The sequence below is a fragment of the Liolophura sinensis genome, chromosome 13, assembly GCF_032854445.1.
Source record: "Liolophura sinensis isolate JHLJ2023 chromosome 13, CUHK_Ljap_v2, whole genome shotgun sequence".
In the NCBI taxonomy this organism is placed as follows: domain Eukaryota; kingdom Metazoa; phylum Mollusca; class Polyplacophora; order Chitonida; family Chitonidae; genus Liolophura; species Liolophura sinensis.
Window position 1 is genome coordinate 14,704,965 of NC_088307.1, and position 19,588 is coordinate 14,724,552.

Here is a 19,588-nt window from a genome sequence, read left to right on the forward strand (position 1 = left end):
CTAAAAGTGTTACATAAAAGAGTAATCATTTTCCCAGTGGTTGGTCCTGAAGGTTCCCCTTATCTGGAAAGATGGCGTCCTTAATATCATATTTGCTTACTACATGTACATAAACGTATGGAAATAGTTGTCTTTGAAATATTTATATACGCTCAAGTCCTTAGCTCAGTTTAATATCCATTTATTTATTTGATTGGGGTTTTAAGCCGTACCGGTACTCAAGAATATCTCGCTTATGCGACGGTGGCTAACATTATGGTGGGAGGACACCAGGCAGAGCCCATAAGAATCATACGACCTTTCGCAGGTTGTTGCAAGACCATGTACGTTCGAAGGAGAGCTCAGTTTGAGGCCTGCGTAGGGCCCATAGTACAATAAGTGAATCTGGTTCACCAGGTTTACAGATACGTGTGGTACACAGCTTCATCCGATTGAATGGTTCAAAGCCTCTTTGTGATCGTCAGCCATATAGTGTGCACAACCAAGACTGAATGATTATGGCTTAGCCTCATGCATAATCAAGCAGAATTGCCAAAAATTTAGTTACGAAAACATCAAAGCATTTCAGACGTCAGAGTCAGAGAGAGAATTAATAACATACTGTGGCTGTCGAAAGCACGCTAGAATACGGCGTCACTTGAAAGATTACCGGGCGATTTTGTGCCCATCTCATTAGTCAAATCATTGCAACTTGCTGTTGTGTGCGTAGTGTTACATCGGAAATGAACAACTCGCCAAGCTATGTCTTCAAGAAGCCAACATGCCGACTCTTACCGGATCGCATCTTGTCAATACACGGAGGCGGTGATTAAGGCAAATACAGGGACGACTGCAAACTGCTCCATACTCGTACACGTGAGCCTTTGATAGACAGCACTGTTCCACAAAGAGAGGATAGGATGTAATCCGATCGCATTATCGCGCTTTCTTCTAGTTCCTCGCGTTCACTTGGCGTCCGTGGAAATTGATGAGATACTTCTGTGGTGTCTGCCAATATGGAAAGATTGCAACCAGGAAGCGCAGACATGTAATACATACTCGTATAGTGGCCGAGTGGTCTGTGTACTAGCGCAGCACAATGACGCGAGGAACCTGGAAGCAACTTGCGAATAGTGTTGGTTTTCACCAGGCGTCTGCGCGATTTTCTCCCAACATAATGCTGACCGAAGCCGTATAAGTGAAATATCATTGAGTAGGGTGCAAAACACGAATGAAATAAATAAATACGTTTACATTGAAGCGTGTATATGTATGGGATAGATTTGTTGTTATTTGGAATATTTAATAAATTGAGAACTGGAATTGAAACTCAACGTGCATTTAATATATGACTAATATTGAGTGATGAAAGCGATTTTACCCTGGAAATGTAACTTTGTGCGAATTATTGTCAAATTTGGTTGATTTTAAATTGATGTTTGGCCACATATACCAGCTAGGTGATAAAATAATAAGGTCGAAAGATCTATGTACATATTAGTGACAACATGTGTTGGATGTCCGCCTGGTGTGTATACGGAAACAAAGCCCGTCGTTCAAATAAGGCCAGAATAAGACCAAAAAATCATCCAGGAAATTTTTCTTTAAACTGTGGAATAAATGCTCGCTAATTAGAAATGATTTATTATTGCATGATTCTTTTTCAGCAATAATACCTCAGGCTCTGCCCGATTTCCCTCGCGATATCGCTTTCATATAAATGGAATATTTTTGAGTAGGACGAGTAAGACCAATCAAACAATATATGAATAAAGGTAGCAAAGACACAGTTTTGACATAAGTCTTGTAATTTGGACAATTACCAAAGTGAAGACTTCATTTTACATGAAATGATCCCCAAATGGTTATTCCATTTATTTTATTCCGCTGTTATTGAAAACCTCATATTGTGCATCTTGGCAGTGATAAATGTTGCTTCGTGTTTCTATGGTAAGTCGTAGTCAAGTCTGCCTCTGTACCGAAGATTCCATCGAGACGATTTCAGGCATTTCCCGCTCATCAATCAACGGGGTCATGTCAGGGGTAGAGAAGCAAAAGAATCAGTCTTCGTGTATATCAATTATGTATTGGTCTTAACTCCGTGAAGATTCGACGCCCTCAAATTGATACAGGGACATCAGCACAAAGTCATAGATCATAATAACTTCGGCAAAAGGCTGAACTCTTTCTTCAGAGGCTTGACTTTGTGGGTCGCGCTGTGAAATGATGGTTATCTAGCAGAGGTTCAGTGAGTATCTATCTTTCAGGACGTTCCTTCCAATAGTGATGAGGAAACGTCTGGTCGAAATGTCAAGATAGCCAAATAGATTGGAAGTCTTCCGACAATTGAGCGAACGTAGATAAAAAAGGCGACGTTAGAGAAAATAATGAAGGATAGTGGACACGCACTCTAATTAGGTGCAGGAGGGCGGGATAACAAGCTCGACCAGCCGTTAACCCCAGTACCATTGCGTTATGATGAAAACTTGATTCTATTTTACACTAGTGGACAAAAGTTTGTTAACCAAAGAATTCTTGTCCTCATGGCTCATCACGTGTAGTTTGCAGGGGAGAAATAAGGACCGGGGTCACATCTGAATTGACCATCTCTTACAATGGATGAGTAATATTCATGACCATTTTGCCTCAAACATTATAGAAAAGGTACAAGGTAATTAAAAGACTACACGGCTCAGGCCTGATATACCGTTAGAGCAACCTGGCCTCCGTTGTGTCAGAAAGCACTACAGATCACCTCTTTGACACAGCCCTTGATGATAGTGCGGACTGTGCCGCGAGAGTCGACTTGGTACCGAATGTCTTGCGCTGGCTTGAAAGTAGATGTATAAGGTCAACCTTGACCTCCTAGTGTTATCGCTAAAAATATGAAAGGGTTATCTATGTTGAAACGCGGTGGTTTTCGTGGACTCTTTCCTAGTTTCATATAAGTCGCAATTTTGATATTTGTCCATGAAATCTATCAGTTTTAGAAAATGATCGGGCAGTAGTTGAGCATGTTTTTCTTTGCTTTAATAACAAAACCATCGTAATGATTCTTAAATTTTGTTCTTTTAGTTTATTGATGATGAATTAGAGATTAAGTTTGTGGTCTACGTAGAGTGTTTATTATTGGGGGGTTGGGGGTATGACAGTCTTTGACTTTTAAGTTACCCAGTCTTTGTGGATGTTTATTAAACTGGTACAAACTTCGTACCAGTCCGACACACGCTTGAGTTTTTGATCCAGCTTAAACTTCCGTTTGTTTAACATAAGTTGGTTTCCAATGCTTTCCAATGTAGGCTGGATTTTTATATATTTTATATATTCGTCTAATACGAGGATTGACCAATGAGGCTTGAGTTTGACCTGGCTACAATTATTAACACATGATGACCATGTGCTGTAGTGAGGATTCGGGTTTTTCAAAGAAAATCGATAGCACGTGCACCTTACCCAAAAATACCGATCCACGACGAAATGACACCACCTGACTTTTCCGTTATATAATGTGTACTTGACCGTGAGTAACCGATCAGCTGTGTCAATTTGAAGAAATGCAGTCAGGTCTGAAATATTTACCGTTGTTCCAGACAAAGGACTTTTAAGCTGGTTAAAGTTTGTTTTATTTCAAATGTATAATCATTTCTTAATTGATGTTCACCAGATTCGGTTAATGAAGTTGTCTGAGTATTAATTATTCGTATGGAAAAGTCAGGTTGTGTAATCGGCCGTGTTTGGCTTAACTGGTATTGGAATGCTGGCATTGATGTTGCCAAATGCACGGATATTTGCTGTAGCTGGTTGTTAAACAATATGTCAGCGTGGGCAGATTCATGAGCGATTGGAAAAGAGCTGGCGGCATTCCAAGATAATGGGTACTGAAGAAAAACAGGATTTCCATTGATTAATGTGACCAGAGTTTCATGTTGCTTTATTTTCACAGTTATAATCGGTACAATTTGATAAAAATCACCCCCCCCCCCCAAAAAAAAAAATAAATAAAAAGAATGGTCTGATGCCATCTTGTTCTAGTTTGTGTGACCCACAATTCCACCATCTTCTTCCGTTACTGCGTTTTTACCACGTTTAGCCTGGAGTACACAGGGCACTTCTATTCCTTCGCTTGGTGCAAATTAGGAAGCCACCCTATTTACACTAAGATGCACTAGTCTGTCCAAGCTTTACAACAAAGGAAGCTGTTATTTATGGCCTAGAATGGACGATCATTTGATTCTGATTTTCCCGAAATAATCATTAGGCTTTACATTTTGAAGAATTTTGTCCTTGACACAGAGGAACGTGTAGACCCAATGCTTTTGTTCCCGTGCTATTTTTGGAAACCCTCACAAAAGCAGGTTCTACGAGCTCTCTTAGCCAGCCAGTTGATGTCTTTTTGTCCTGATATTTATCATCTGCTCTTTATTGTATAACGATCCAGCGAACTTCCCACTGGGCATCGTTATGCTATCATTCATTTACTACACTTATACGATCTCCTGATTATTCTGTCACAACGTTCCTATCCACTCCTACCCAAACACTAACCATGCATTAAATCCCCACGATGTTTCACAAACACTGTCTACCTGAGACTGAATGTATCTTGTACACCGATAAAGGCCTTGCGTGAAAGCTCCACGCTATATGTAATGCTGTCTGACAGTCCCTTTTAACAAAATTTATTGTTTATTTATTTATGCAATTGTTTGTCCAATTGGTTCAGCTGGCTCAACCGTCTGAAATATCCTTCTCTCTACTGGACAACTGGTCTCAATGCAGTCAATAAAATAAATGAAAAAAAACATTAATGAGCATGAAGGTTACTAACGATGCAATGATGTGTTTATTAAGGTGAGGCCTACATGGCAAAATAGCGTGCCCGTCCGCAAACACTACAAGCACCTACTTTTTCTGCTTCAAAACTTTGGTAGTTTCCGCGTCGAAGGTTGGTCTTCCTGAACAGCTATTAATCTGAGACTTGCTGGAAGGTTCTGGGTGTTGTTTGTCCTCCCTGGGAGAAAGGTTCAGTCCTTAGTTCTTGTGGCACTCTGCTCTAGTACCGACATCTTTATGGCGTCGCCTAAATGTAGTAAACATCCAACATGAAAGCGCAATTAGCGCTATTAGTGGTATGCAGAGCGTGTGCATCTTTAATGTCCTGTTGCACGTAGCGAGGCCTGGAGATAGGAAGCCAAGGCGATAGTTTAAGTGTCTGGAACATTGTGATCATAGAGTGAACCTGACCTCGACTGTTACCCTTGGGGGCATCACATCCCCTCTGCCAAGATACAGTCCATTCAGTTTGTGGCATAAAAGCAACACTTGGAAAACAGGTGCAGTGTCTTTACACGTAAGCCTTCATATCTACTTCGTACCCGGGGGCCAAGCTTATGTACGCATGAGTTCTTGTTAACTGCACGTTTTTCAAACGAACAGTTACGACTGAAATCCGCGTGACACCTCTCCATTATAATGTCATCCAAATTTAGTATGTCTTTGACTTTGTGTCAATAATATTATGCAGTCGGATTTTGTACAAACATTTCTTTTATAGGATAACCGTTGCCCTCGGGTTTAGATTTACTACATGTGATAATAACACAGCTTTTTGGGTATTTCATACAGTTAAATCAAGGATAAATCAGTAACTGAGATAAATTGGCAACAAGCCGTGTTTCGCCGGTTGTATTTGACTAGTTGCCAACTCTTACAGCGTCATCCTTGTTTGGGTTTACTTTGTGTGCTTTAGTCTTTTGTACTGTCATTGGCTTTTCTCTGTGACTACTTATATACTAGCGACGTTTACACTTTCACAAGGAATCCCCAATAACCGGACCCCCCCCCCCCCCCACCTCACAAAGGAATCCCCGATAACCGGACCCCCACCTCCCTCACCTCCCATACACACTCAAACGGACTTTCCAAACCTTTCACTTCCACGCCACACTAGAACAAGGAACCTTTCTGTCTTGTTGTTTAGTGAAACAGGGATATATTGGAAATGATTTCAGTACAGGAGAAAACGAAGGAAGCAATCAAAATCGGAAATACCGTACAGAAATTTGAAACCAATAGAAAAAAGTAACCAGCTGTCAAACTGGTGTAGGCCCTATAACTAGACAACCCTGTGTAAACTGATATTTCCTTAAAGGGGAGTCTTCCGGGGATTATTGGAAGTAATATATTTAAAGACCTATAGCACAGAGAGAAAAAGCAGAGCAGCGACGACAGTGTGATAGTGGTCAAATGGTCATACGTAACCGGTGAAATACAGCGTCTTGTCAGTTTACCTCCGTTTGTGTTTTATTTTAACGTTCATTTAAATGCATAAATACTAGCAAATTACACGCCCCCTAGCACCGTGGTTTAAACAGAATAAGGTAAATGCGGTGGTGTTCATTTCAATTCATTAGGCGTCAAAGACATCAGCCAGCCGATAAGGTCTGGCAGGTTTAGCTGTTTGTGCCTACATGTATGTTATGGCTGTATTATGCCGACTTTATAATTGAGTCTAGGACCACCTTACGCTGTGAACATTTTTAACGCCTTTCCCAGTTAAATCTTCATGATACTTTGGTAGGGAGATGTTCTTGCTTGCGAACACTACGTACTATACTGTAGATCGTGACATAGTCTAACCATCTCTGTAACAGAAAACAATGCGTCAGCAACATCTAATGTTTTCGTGTATTAAACGAGCTGGAATGTCTACAATCTATGTGAGTAAAGTAATAATGAGTGAGTGAGTGAGTGCTTGGGGTTTAACGTCGCACTCAACAATTTTTCAGTCATATGACGACGAAGAAGCCCTTAGAGTGTATGTAATGTGCCTCCTTGTTGCAGGACGGATTTCAACCGCTCTCTTATCTAGTACTGCTTCACTGGGACGACTTACCGAAGACAAGTAATCGCCCCGCCCGAGCCATTTTACTTATACGGGGCAACCAGAAGTTGCACTATCCCCTTCATGCTGAACGAGGAAGTTCAACTTCCCCTTTTAAAGTCTTAGGTGTGACTTGACCCAGGATTGATCCTTGATCTACCGCTCCCGATCTACCATAATGTAATAATGATTCACTGCCATTCAGCAATAGGTAAAAATTAGACAATATATACATCTAATCTCACCGTCGTGTTTATAAGCATGGTTAATGCTTTGTAGATGGAATCACATTTGTGAAAGCAATACATACTCGATAGCTGGACGTTACAAAAGTGGAATTTGGCATTTCTAAACTACAATATTGTGTGCGCCTCTGTGGCCGAGATGATAAGCGTGCCAGCACGGCTCAGTGACCCAGAAGCCTCTCACCAGTGAGGTCGCTTTAAGTTCAAGCCCAGGGCATGTTGGCTTCCTCTACGGCATACGTGAGAAAGCCTGCAGAAGTGGGAAAGTTGTAGGTTTTCTTCGGATTCTTCCCACCATGCCTAATGCTGGCCGTTGTTAACTATTCTTGAGTATGGCATAAAACACCAATCAAATAAATAAATAGGTCAGCTATAACATTGTTTACTTGGCTGCATGCCCAGGATCCACAGGCCTTGCTATTTATTTATTTGTTTATTTTTTCATGATTTACTGATTTTTTAAATTGGTTTTATTGTCGTTTTTGAGGCGTTGATTTCAATAAACTGCTATGTTTATGGGTCTCTTGTTTACAGGACTGAAATGCTTGCAGTGAGACACAGACCTAATTTCGCATCATAACCGCGTGCCTTAAGCTGTTATGACAATCAACCACCAACCCGCCCCTAGTCCCAGTCATTAGCTCGACCCATTCACAGTGTAAAGCGAATTTGGAAGTGACGTCATAATGCGTCGTGACGTCATAATGCCAAATACATATGAGTTAATTCAGAATATTTTTCATCAAAGACAAAATACCAATGGTTTATGTTTGGCCATGAGGAAATTCTCGTTCTCTCCAAGGCATCGATATACGATTTAATATCAAATCTTCTAAGGAACTGTTAATATATCACAGACAAAGACAGACATACATGCAATGCCGCGGAGCTGAATGGAAATCTGATGAAGACATGTTGAGGGATTTTATGAATGGCGAGTAATCTTTTGCGGCATTTTGGTGCTGCAAAGTAGACCCCTTTATGGTTGTTATAGTATTGATCGATACTAGTGTTGGTAGTTTCGCCCCGGCTACAGAGGGCAGGTATTGCTAACTGCTATCAAAGCCACGTAGAGGTTTCCTGTTTGAAGCGTTCATACTGTGTCATTGGTAGGCTTAGCACGCGCGCTACTTACTGCTTCCAGGATGTGAATTAGGGTGGGTGGTGCATTTCTAAGGTGGAAATAAACGAGGATGGACCATAAGGCCAAAATTACCCATTGAGTGGGACGGGCGACATTCTTTGTAAATGTCAACATAAAAGTTGTAATATAGTATTATTAGATTTCAATTGTTCTACATCCTACTCTCTCATGCCATATCATCAGTGACCTGCGTTGTGGACTAGGCCATCCAGTTAGAGCGGGGGTGGTATTCTGAATGGTCTGAGCAAAGGGCACTTACCCAGAGGAAAGATGGCAAGGAATGGAAATTAACCTTACGTAAATCGCAGCCAGGTTGTATAGGTCAGGACTCTTTAACCTTCAGGACATAATATCAGATAGTGTTGTGAACATTTGAGAAAACAGCATGTGGAATATATCTTCACCCCCTCAGCCTTTCACATTTCTGTTCAACCCCAGGCAGACTCGCTCCTTTAAAATCTCTTTCTAACGGTGTGTAAATGTTTACTCGAAAGTGCTAATCTCCCAACCTCAACGTTCACATCTGTCGTGAAAAAAATCGAAGAAAGAGGATGAAACATGAATGCTGTTGAAAAACCATATTAAGTAACAATTATGACATGAAACAAAAACAACTTTTATAGCCCTTCAAGGCAAGCTCCTGTCTGCCTACTAAACAGTGTTAACGATCTGGGTTCCGTTTCATAATACGATCTCGGATCTTAGTCTAAAATTGTATTTCAGATTAGAATTACAAATGGATGACAATTTTACAGTTGATTCTGTGCTGTAGTATTTTTTAGCCAAGATTGAACCTTCAGCTATATAAAATACTTTCTCCCCAGATGGCTTCTAAAACGCGTCCCAGTCATGGACTGTTTATCACTGGGGCAGAACCGGAGAACGTAATGCCTTTCTCTCGTTTACCGCCCTTATTCCCGTGGAGTCTTTAAGTCCGAACTTTTCTTATCCATAACAATTTCACTTGAACTGATATGACATACTTTTGGCCTTATGTTTACTGCGCACGGGATTCTCTCCCGCTGTAGATACTCAGAACGGTCAGGAGCCGCTTGCGTAAAGAGATCTTAAGCCTAAGTTTACTACGACCTCCATCGTAGCCACGGCTTACAATCGACGCCATCTTGTACAAAGGGATTGTAAGCTACGAAATTTTAACTTACAACCAGAAATTACAATCTGGTCGACCCTGTTGTAAATGTTTACAATGCTCTCAGAAATAACCTTAAGTACAAATATTTCCCTTAGGTAGATGGTTAGTTAGGGTTTTTCGACTCAGTTGCAAAAAGAACGTGCAATGTAATTGCCTGAAAAGGATTTTTACATGTTGTTGTTGTTAGCTGCTGAATAAGTATGATGTAGAACTCTTTGTGGTGAACATAAAGACAACAAAAGTTACTGACCGATACTTTTTGTTGATTTACACAGGCCACTTTTATGTATGAGTCAAATTTGGCCTACGTTCGCAGCTGTAACTTCAAAAAATTACAATCGCCTTACAAGGGACGCAGCTTATTTTTATGATCAATTGTAAACTCAATTGTAGGGTCTACAATCGATTGCAGCTACAATATTTTTGTACAAGTGGGTCCAGGCAGCCTTCGGAATGAGCTTCCGTGTTATGATAATCGCCCGAACATAGTTCCCATAGCCGCCACTGAAGAACATGAAATATTCACTTGTGATCAAATCGATCTGTCTGCATTCGTGATGGTTCCGTCTAATGGCTCTTGTTTATCACTTACTTTTTTTTTAAATCCACCCAAGAAACCGTTAATTATAAAAAGTTGCTGTTCTGTGCATCTTGTGTTCCTCGGGTCGTGGCTAAAGTGGAATGGCTAAAGATCAGTACCGATTAAAGAACGTCGAATTTACATGCCATAGGAAACTCAGCCGCGTTCACAGTACATTAATAACCTGTATTTGAACTAAGGAGACGCACGATAGAGTTACCGGTCACACTTTGAGAGCCTTTTCGTGCTGAGCGCCCCCTGATATATATGTGGGTTGACAGAAAGTAGTTTTCTAGGCATCTAGCCTAGCATACGTGTTTATAATATTGAAAACATGATGTATGTTATGTAATATTGCAATTCTGTTGATACGAGGATACAGCTATAAGAAAAAGATTTAAGAATTACCGTTTTGGAGATGAACAGCAGTGACATTTTATCGTATAAAATCATTTGGTACACCGAGGAATCCGACATTGCTCATGCTATTCTCCCGCAATAAATTATGGCACATAACAATGACACGAGACATTTCAAAGAAAATGTCAGATACTCACCCGTTGAGATGAAATGGGGGAATTTTGTTCAAATAACCCATAACAATAAATCAGAAGGCTTCAATCTCAGAACTTTGACAGACAAGTTTTTTTTTAACAACAAATAGTTTTGCTTTATTGTGGAAATGTCATAAAATACAAATAATTATCATGGGCATATAATGTAACTTTAGTGTTCCTGGGTTCGGAAGGCATACGTCTTGCTTGTATAGTTTAATTGAAGATAAGGCTAAGCGTGGCCACTGCATGTACAAGCGCGACTGTGCTTAATTATTGAATACGCTATGAAATATGCATTACCCAAATGCATCTGTCAGGCGTATTAGCACAGTCGTAATGGATATTATCTTGCAATGCGTAATGAACACTAATGCGTTGACACTCAACGACAATCCATTTAGTTTTGCACACACCAACGAGGAGAGAGAGATGATAGTGCATTTGTTTCTTCTGTCTGTTACAGCTAACTTCGTGCGACGGAGAAGGCACGGAACATTCTGCCGGCAGGTTCCGCGTGGAGACTGGAGAGCGAGAAGGCGAAGAGGTGAGAAATACAGCACGAGATCGGAAAATATCTCTGAACATATTCCAGAGCATGTTATAGAAAAACTTCTGAGAGTCTTGATCCCACTGGGACTGATCTTTAATCACAAAATCGAATTTTGCCTTAAATAAATCTCTTCAAATTTTAGGCACTTTATTGATACGATCAGCAGATTTTGCCGTTTGGCGGACTTTAGCGAAACGTTTAGAAAGAAAAGCTTGTGTCACTTAATAATTTGAAATGATATTTTATAAAGAGAATTTGATTTCACTTTTTAAACAAAAGGCATTTTCTTAAAGTATTTCTGAGAGGGTCTAGTATTTAGTTTTTAGTTCTGTTTTGTAGGATATGAAGGATATTAATTAAGTGCACCAGTGTCTTATGTTGAGGCACACAGGCATGGTATGTTACCAGTAACCCAACACCAACTTCAAAACTCTAAATGCGTTTATGCATACATGTAAATGCGTGGAGTCTAGTGTACGACGTCTAGGTAAAAGAACAGTTACGAAATACAGCTGTCCACGGTCCTTCAAAGAAAAAGGAAGAGTCTGAAATGTCATCTAGGTGCATGTAGTCTGTGGTCTGTCGGCTCATGAACAAAATTTGCCGGTAGATTGAAAGCGCTTAAGTGTCTAATTGAGCAATACTTATGCACCCAAGGAGTCAATGCAGCTGCTTTCCAGCTAAGTATGAAAACACTCAGCCGACCTTTAGAAATCTGTAAATTGTCAATCATAATGCGTTAAGCTCATTAAGCGCTGTACTCTGTTATCTACAAGTAGTGCGAAATATCGGATAGCCAGCTTTCCAACATTTAGGCTGTTTTGTTAAAAAAAATAAATAAAAGTATAACAAAAAACATGTCACCCGCAGGTCAGCTTAGCAGCATAACGAGCAATTTGACCTGAATAATATTCATTGCCAAACCCGCACACCCGCGTTCCCCGGCTTCATTCATTATTTCTTCTATTTCTTGTGTGCTTGATTCGCCTTAGAGTAATAAAATCCTAACTGCTTTTCATGTAATCCTGCAACGATTTTTGCAAATTAGCCAGCAGCGTATCTTGAAAAGCCATAAAAGTTCTGACATGAGCTAAATGATCATAAAAAGAAACCGTATGAGCAGATTGTGCCTGTGTGCTAATGCATTCTTGGAACCTATGGATCGATGAAAATATAGTGACACAATGTAAATAGTAACAATAGATTCAAGGCTTTAAATGGTTCAAAATAGAAAAATAACGATTATTTCTTTATGCTTTTTGTAATCACCTTTTAGCTTACCCATGAAGATTAGTCACGTGCTCCAAGGTATATAAAGCCCTATTTCTTCTCCCGTAAGTCTGACATGCGTACAGGTTAAAGCGACATGGTCGCCTAAGTGTTAGGTATTTTTGCGTTATTGCAGAATGGTATTTTTGTCAAGAAGTAAATGTTAAAAGCTTTTCGTTAACCCCATCCCCATCATTGTACGTGAATTAAATATTTAAAAATAACAACGACCCCCCACCCCCCACCCCTCCCCCGAAAACTGAAAAGTCTGCCAGAATATTTAAATGAGGCGCAGTCAATTCAGTGGAAATGCAGCATGCCACAGCTGTCGGTAAACTTCATGTATAAACAAGCATGGCTGATTACACGCGTAAAGGAAGGACTTACGGCTCGCTTGTGACAAGCAAGCGTAGAGTTGTAATTTGTGGTCAGTTTGATCAGTGGAGTACACTGAAGAATGAAAAAAGTTTTACGAAGCTTAGTTATATATATATATATATATATATATATATATATATATATATATATATATATATATATATATATATATATATATATATAGTACTTAGGTGAAGCAATATGGATTGAGTAGGAAAGATTATAGGATCAACTGTCAATGTGTTTCTGGCATCCACACGTACCTCGCTCGGCACGTTTGTTTTAATTGGGACTATCCGAACGCTGCCCATATGTGCATATGTTTCGGGCCCTTTTTTTCGATAAAAATGGCAAATTGCAAACGTCTTATGAAAACTAAAACATCATCTAACGATTCGTTCTTTTCCCCTTTTTTAGCTCTCAAGTCCATTGAACAGCCCTATTCATCTAGAAAATCCCGAATTCCAAACGCGATGGTATTTCAAATACTTTCTAGGAAAATGTAAGTATATTCGACAATTTTCGTCACTTGTCTGTTGTCTTATGTTGAAGGACATGTTACCTTGTTGTTCACAGAGGTAAACAACATATGACGTCAACTTCCAAGGGAATTTACCCATTGGAAGTGTCTCTCTGCCCGAATTAAATCTACTGCGAGAACTGTTGATGACCAATTAATGCCATGTGTTATGGATCAAATCCAGGTCTGGGCGATAACTACAGTCACATTTGTCCAAACTAAAACAATGCTGTTCACTGCTAGTCTCGAGTCTCCGTCCACTACATGTAAATCAAAACATGAAATGCTATTTTCGACTATATACCCAACTCTCTCATATAGTTATGGCACAAAATATTAATAGATCCTAATAGCCAGTGCAATGTAAAGACGCCGGATTATCGTGTATATGTGTTTTACTCTGCAGTACACCAAAACTACGTAGGTATAGACCCGGACAAGGAACCGTTTCTCATGTCTGTCGTGGTGACTGATGCTAACAACCACAATGTGCTACAATACAGGGCGATTCTCTGGAAGAAGACGGTAGGCTCAAAGATTCATATATTTGCATTCAGTCCCAATTCCATTAGTTCACGTAAACAATACCTCTTGAGTACCAGATACAACCGAACGACGAGTCTGCTGGTTGTTTAGGCAGCGTTCAACCAGTACGAGGGCGCCTTATTGCAGGTCAAACAGGACACTTTAGCAACACTTACCATAGGCTGGCTGTTTATCCTCAGCACCCCCGTTTTTTCCACACGTAAAACTGAACGCTATGTAATAAGTCAAACATTGTTTAGCAAGACGTCAAAAAACTGCCCAATAAACGTAAAGAAGTATATAGAACCTCAATACGCATTGCCAGAGGTGTAGGTGTTATTCATACGGGCTATTGTGATTTTTAATTTTTGTTTCTTATGTATATTTTTGAATTTGTTGATATGTGACATTCATTCTACCTGATATATTAACAATGATTTATTTCTCCAGGGAGCATTACGTATCTGTTTACCCTATCATCCAAATAAACCTATGACAGTCAAAGGCATTCTCAGGTGGGTTCGCGTTATACTATGGAAACTCAAAGTAGTAAACATGTACCACTCATATATGGTAAATCTTCCGAGTTGTCAGTATTTCTGATTATGTGAAACAACATCAAATTTGCATGACTGTTTCACTACATTTAATTAATGAAACAACCTTGATTGTCAGAGAAAACTCCATTGATATTGATCATCATTTTTTTCTCACTTTCAGCCATTTTAATATAGACAAACCTGAAAAAGGTCCCAAAGAAATATTTGATCCTGAGATTCAAAAGGAACTGCTGGTTTTAGAAGAGCAAGAAGGTTCTGTGAACTTTAAATTCGGGGTTCTGTATGCAAAAGATGGCCAAACGTCGGACGATGAGATGTTTAGTAACGGTAAGTCTGGAAAAAGAAAAAAATCACCAAAACTCATTACCTGACACGCTTTTCTGAAAGACTGGGCGTAAGTTTTGGTTTTCCGGCTATACCGTAACGTAAGACATGATCAAAATGTATAAACAGGCATGTAAAACAGCATCACGCTTTCATAGCGTTGTCCTGTCAGACTTGCAAGGGTTAACATTCCGCCTGACATGGGATCGTGTTACAATGTGTATCAAAATAAACTTATGACAGAAGACGCGCCATTGCGTGGAGATAAATGGACGCAACGGACGATGTCACATTCATTTTTCATGCTTTCGGATACATACTAAAACCGACAGTGTTTTAACTTATCATCGCTGGTGATATATCATCATTAAAACATTCTTTGCGATAAACTGGGTAATGTAAACATATGAATAGCAATATGTTTTTGCACTGTCATGTGTACCAGCGGAGTAACAAATCAAAGGAAACAGCTTTGCCTTTGGTTGTAACATTATGCCGTTAGTCGTGTTCAAAGGACTGACACGTACATGTTTAAATTCTGTGGAATAAAGGGTAGAGAAAGCTTGTATGTATACTTAAAATGAATGTGAAGGAAACCTTTCAAGGGATATGCATCGGAGGTCTGCTTTTATGTTTAGTAACCTGTACAACGAATAACCGGGACTCTGTTGAGGTATATCATTTGTTCTTCACTTTGTGCTGTAACACAAAAGCCACGAGGCCCTCTGCAGGTTTTCTACAAAAAAGATCTATGTTCGTCTTTGTAGTTTATGGACACTCTCGTGACGGAGCCACACTGTTTAAAAAAACTGATGAACAAACGCGAATTCGCATTACGTGCGACCTCCCGCAAAAGATTCATATTATTCATACACCTAGTCAAGTGAACTTCCCATGTTTAAAGATAGCATGTTAATTAAAAGACAGACCGACAGGGCGGTCGACTGAGAAACAAACCGTAAGAACGATTTGTAGAGCTGCTCGTGGCACCTATCAAGCGATATCCCCGAAAGCCGGCTACGTCTTGGACTCGTGCCCGCTCGTGAAGTCAATATCACATATTAAAATATAGTGTGTGGAAACTTTAACCGACAAACATATCGACTCACCAACGTACCAACAAACAGACACATAGAGAGCCGTTCAAATACATACAGCTGTTTTAGCAGATAAAATCTAATCAGCAGCCTGGACGCCTCTTCTCGCGTTTTCCCGCTCTCATGGCAGATAGATCGCTCGCTAAATCAATGCCCGAATTGCGAGATTCAAAACATTTCCTATGAAGGCCGATCTAGGTCGTAACGACTGGCTTGGGACGGGCTGAATGTGACGATGAGAAAAAAACGGAAATGTACTCTATCGCATCTGCAAAAAGAAAGTTACCTGAGATTATTAGCTATTAGACAGTTCTGATTTTTGACCATTTGGCTGATTTTTGACCATTGATTAGGTGATCGATTAACCTGATGGTGATTAATGCCTTGCTTAAGATTTTTTTCACTTATGTCAGATTAATTTATCAGGCCCTGAAAATTTTACCAGAACATCAGTATTTTAACAAAACCTTTTCTAAGGCCTTGGGAATTTATTCCCGGCACCCCTCTTTCCTTCAGACGATTAGGCTTCTATCTAGAGGAACCCCCCAAACCTTTTGAAAAGGGTTTGTTAAAATACTGAGGATCTGTTGAAATCCTGACGGTCTGTTAAACTACTGAGGATCAGTTAAAATGGTGCTGAATTGTTAAAGTTGCAAGGTTTTGTCATAATGGAGAGGCTGGAACGGCGTGCGTCGGTGAGGGTGTGTAGACATTGTGACGGTCTATTGGGAAGTTTTGTAAAGTGATCGTGTTGGCCCATGAAATATTATGTAATTCATACACGCACACATGCATGTATACTATAAACTGAAGTGCTTTGCTTTGACGTATATCTTTTCCAACTTTCTATCAAGAACACGCTTTTGATCAATCATAATCGATATTGTTGAAAAGTACGTCTATCGGATACCTCACCACCGTGTTTAAGATTATTTTCATTTCTGATTAATCTAACAGGCCCAGAAAATTACAGATATTCAACTTTCCTTGATTGATTTTTGCGAGAACGACGTAAATTGTAATGTTGAAATGTAATGCACGTCGTATCACGGTATGGGCGTTGATAGATCCCAGCTTAGCACAACACGACGTATAGTTTAAAACACCTCCCTTCATCAGTTGCTTTAGAAAGATTAATTATGACGTTGAGCGGAACCGATGAGAAAGTTCTACATTACCACAATGCCAAGTTGGTACAAATTCCTTCGTATAATTTGTACCACCAAAATATCTAGCATTAAACTCTTCTATCCTGGATTCGTTTTAGCTCTAAAACCTTTTGTTTTAATGTTCCAATGTCACTGGCACATGCAATATCGAGCGTTCGCATCCTGTGTTCGCGGGAAATAAAAAGCCCAGTGCAACGTCGTGAATGTGGTTAAGGCACTTCTCATTAGGACTGTTCACGAGCTTTAATGATACCTTCTCATCTTCACATTAACTGTCCAGCGTACAAACGGTACATGGCACAGTGCATTTAGCCAGAGGAAAGCTAACGGAATGTTGTGTGAAAGCTACTGTGTGACCCGCACATTTCCAATTTGGTTGGTTCACTTGACAGTTTGATGTCTGTCTATTCGATGTTCACGGCATTGCTGAATCGCGTAGGCCTATCACTTGGCTTTACAAAATATTCCGGTGGGAAATCTAGGCGTCAAAGAACATATTCTTACACCAGCCGTTAACCAAAACAGTCGTTCCTGTGTACTAATGGCTTGAACAATTCCCAAAACAATGTACAACACAAAACACCACAGGACAAAGAAATACATAGGCGCTGTGGCATCTACTTTCCGTTTTGTTTTTGTTTTTTTTTTTCTTGCAGATAAATGGTTTTGAATCAATTTGTCCTTTCAGACACAGCGTCGCCAGCCTTCCATAAGTTCGTAAGTTTGCTCGGGGAAAGGATTAAACTAAAAGGATGGGACAGATTTAAAGGAGGTCTTGATGTCAAAAGTGAGTACTGATGTGATGTCTATTACTTTATAAAATAAATACAAGCTATCGATTTGAAATTTCTGCTTTGATTTCTTCATTTTCTATTGACCTTCCACAACTCTCCCTTCTGGCTTGTTCCTTACACGTCAAAGAGATGTGATGTAATCCTAGATTTTAGTGTTTTTTCCTTGAGCAGAAATTACGGACCCACAGGAATTGCTCAATCCTACCCAAAGGAAAATGGAAAGCAAGCATTTACCATACTAACCTTTAGAGAGATATTGTGTTACACTCAGTATACATGTAAAAGCACTTAGAGATGGAATTCGCTTGAACTTTCCAAAATGGACGTGGGTTTCAAATCCGCGATCCCCACCTGGCCCTTACATGCTAATTTGCGTCCATATCCGAATGTGATATGTTCTCCTACGTACAATCTCAATGCATTTGCCCTGTGGTATTACGGATTTAACCAAAAGGAAAAGCGTCCAGCAATGGACAATAGGTTCAAATAAAACGTTAGAACGACATTTGCCTGTTGAAAAGAACCACATTTTCCTGTTTAACTGAGATCCCAATTAAGTCATTAATTGATTAATGCTCATCGTCTAGTCGCAGTTAAATTAACACTAAATTTGTTCAGTATCTGTAGCTCAGTAAATGGGAACTGTTTGACTAAATTGGCTTGCAAAGTTTAGATACATGTGTTACCTTGAATGAACTAAACTAACCTGCACATTACATGTCGAGTGCGATGTAGATATTCCCAAAAGCTAGCGATCTATAGAAGAAACATGTTGTACTCTGTTTCAGCAAACACCACTGGGGAGGAGTCGGTGTACACGGTGTACGAAGGTCACGAGATTATGTTCCACGTGTCTGACCTACTTCCACACTCCAAAGAAAATAAACAACAAGTACGTAAAAAGTTTCCTGGAAACTTTAAAAATTACCTTTTAGCAAAGCCTGATTAAAGCAGTTCTCCCTCCAGAGGTGTGATCATTTTCTCACATTTTTTAATGAATATTTTCCTCGTGACCGTATTTAACCACTGTGGGACCGAGCTGGCTGCTAGAGTTAAAACGTCCAAATCAATGAGATCGTATGTCCGAATCGAGTTCTCCGTGTTTCGCTAGTGGATTTTAAGTGAAGAGGTTTGTGAGGAACCTGCCGAAGGTCGGTGGTTTACTCCGGGCATACTAGTTTCTAGAACACAAAAATCTGTGCCGTTAAACACCAGAAATAAATAAATAAATAAATTACTACAGCGCAGGCAGTGTCTAAGTTTATTTATGGGGAAACAAATCAGTGCTAAGTTGCAATAAAACTGTGCCAGGGGCTCTTCCATAAACTTCGAGAATTTCATTGCATCTTATTGAGTCCAAAACAAATAAAGATAAATTATCGTTTTCTCTGGTTGTTCCACTAACGTTTGACTATTCACTGCTTGACACGTTGTAGTTTTTTTTTCTCTTTGAAATAAAAAACACGTAATGTACATGTATTGTCGCTCTGAAAAGACTTTATCTGCTGGATTAAACCATTTCAGAACCCTTCTTGGCTCAGTCGCTTGAGGTTACCAGTAATTCTTCAGTGGTTAAGTAGTAAGTTCAAACCCTGCTCTGGTTTCTTCAGCTGAAAAGGTTCATAAGAAAGTTGGTCATATAGCTGGGCGAGAAGGATTAAGTTTGTTTCGGGCTATAAGTTATCCTACAAATGACAATGTGACCGGCGTGAAGTAAGTGAAGTGGTGTTTGTCAGCTTTACCACATAGTTAAAGTTTATCAATGGAGGACACGGGAGTATCAAGAAATAAACCATCACCTTACCCATAAAACCCTGTCTTTAAACCGAAGTTGAAACTACCAGAGCTGGATTCGAACACG

The 19,588-nt window shown here is 39.8% G+C and overlaps 1 protein-coding gene across 1 annotated transcript in view; it reads left to right on the plus strand.

Annotated features, from left to right (window-relative positions):
- Positions 1-19,588, plus strand: part of LOC135480902 (GTPase-activating Rap/Ran-GAP domain-like protein 3) — a 96,127-nt gene that overhangs the window by 46,762 nt on the left and 29,777 nt on the right. Inside the window, exons 3-9 of the mRNA XM_064760831.1 lie at positions 11,005-11,085; positions 13,156-13,240; positions 13,665-13,783; positions 14,234-14,298; positions 14,504-14,670; positions 17,622-17,720; positions 18,516-18,619. Of these exons, the coding sequence (XP_064616901.1) occupies positions 11,005-11,085; positions 13,156-13,240; positions 13,665-13,783; positions 14,234-14,298; positions 14,504-14,670; positions 17,622-17,720; positions 18,516-18,619 (720 nt within the window). The remainder of the gene's footprint in view (positions 1-11,004; positions 11,086-13,155; positions 13,241-13,664; positions 13,784-14,233; positions 14,299-14,503; positions 14,671-17,621; positions 17,721-18,515; positions 18,620-19,588) is intronic.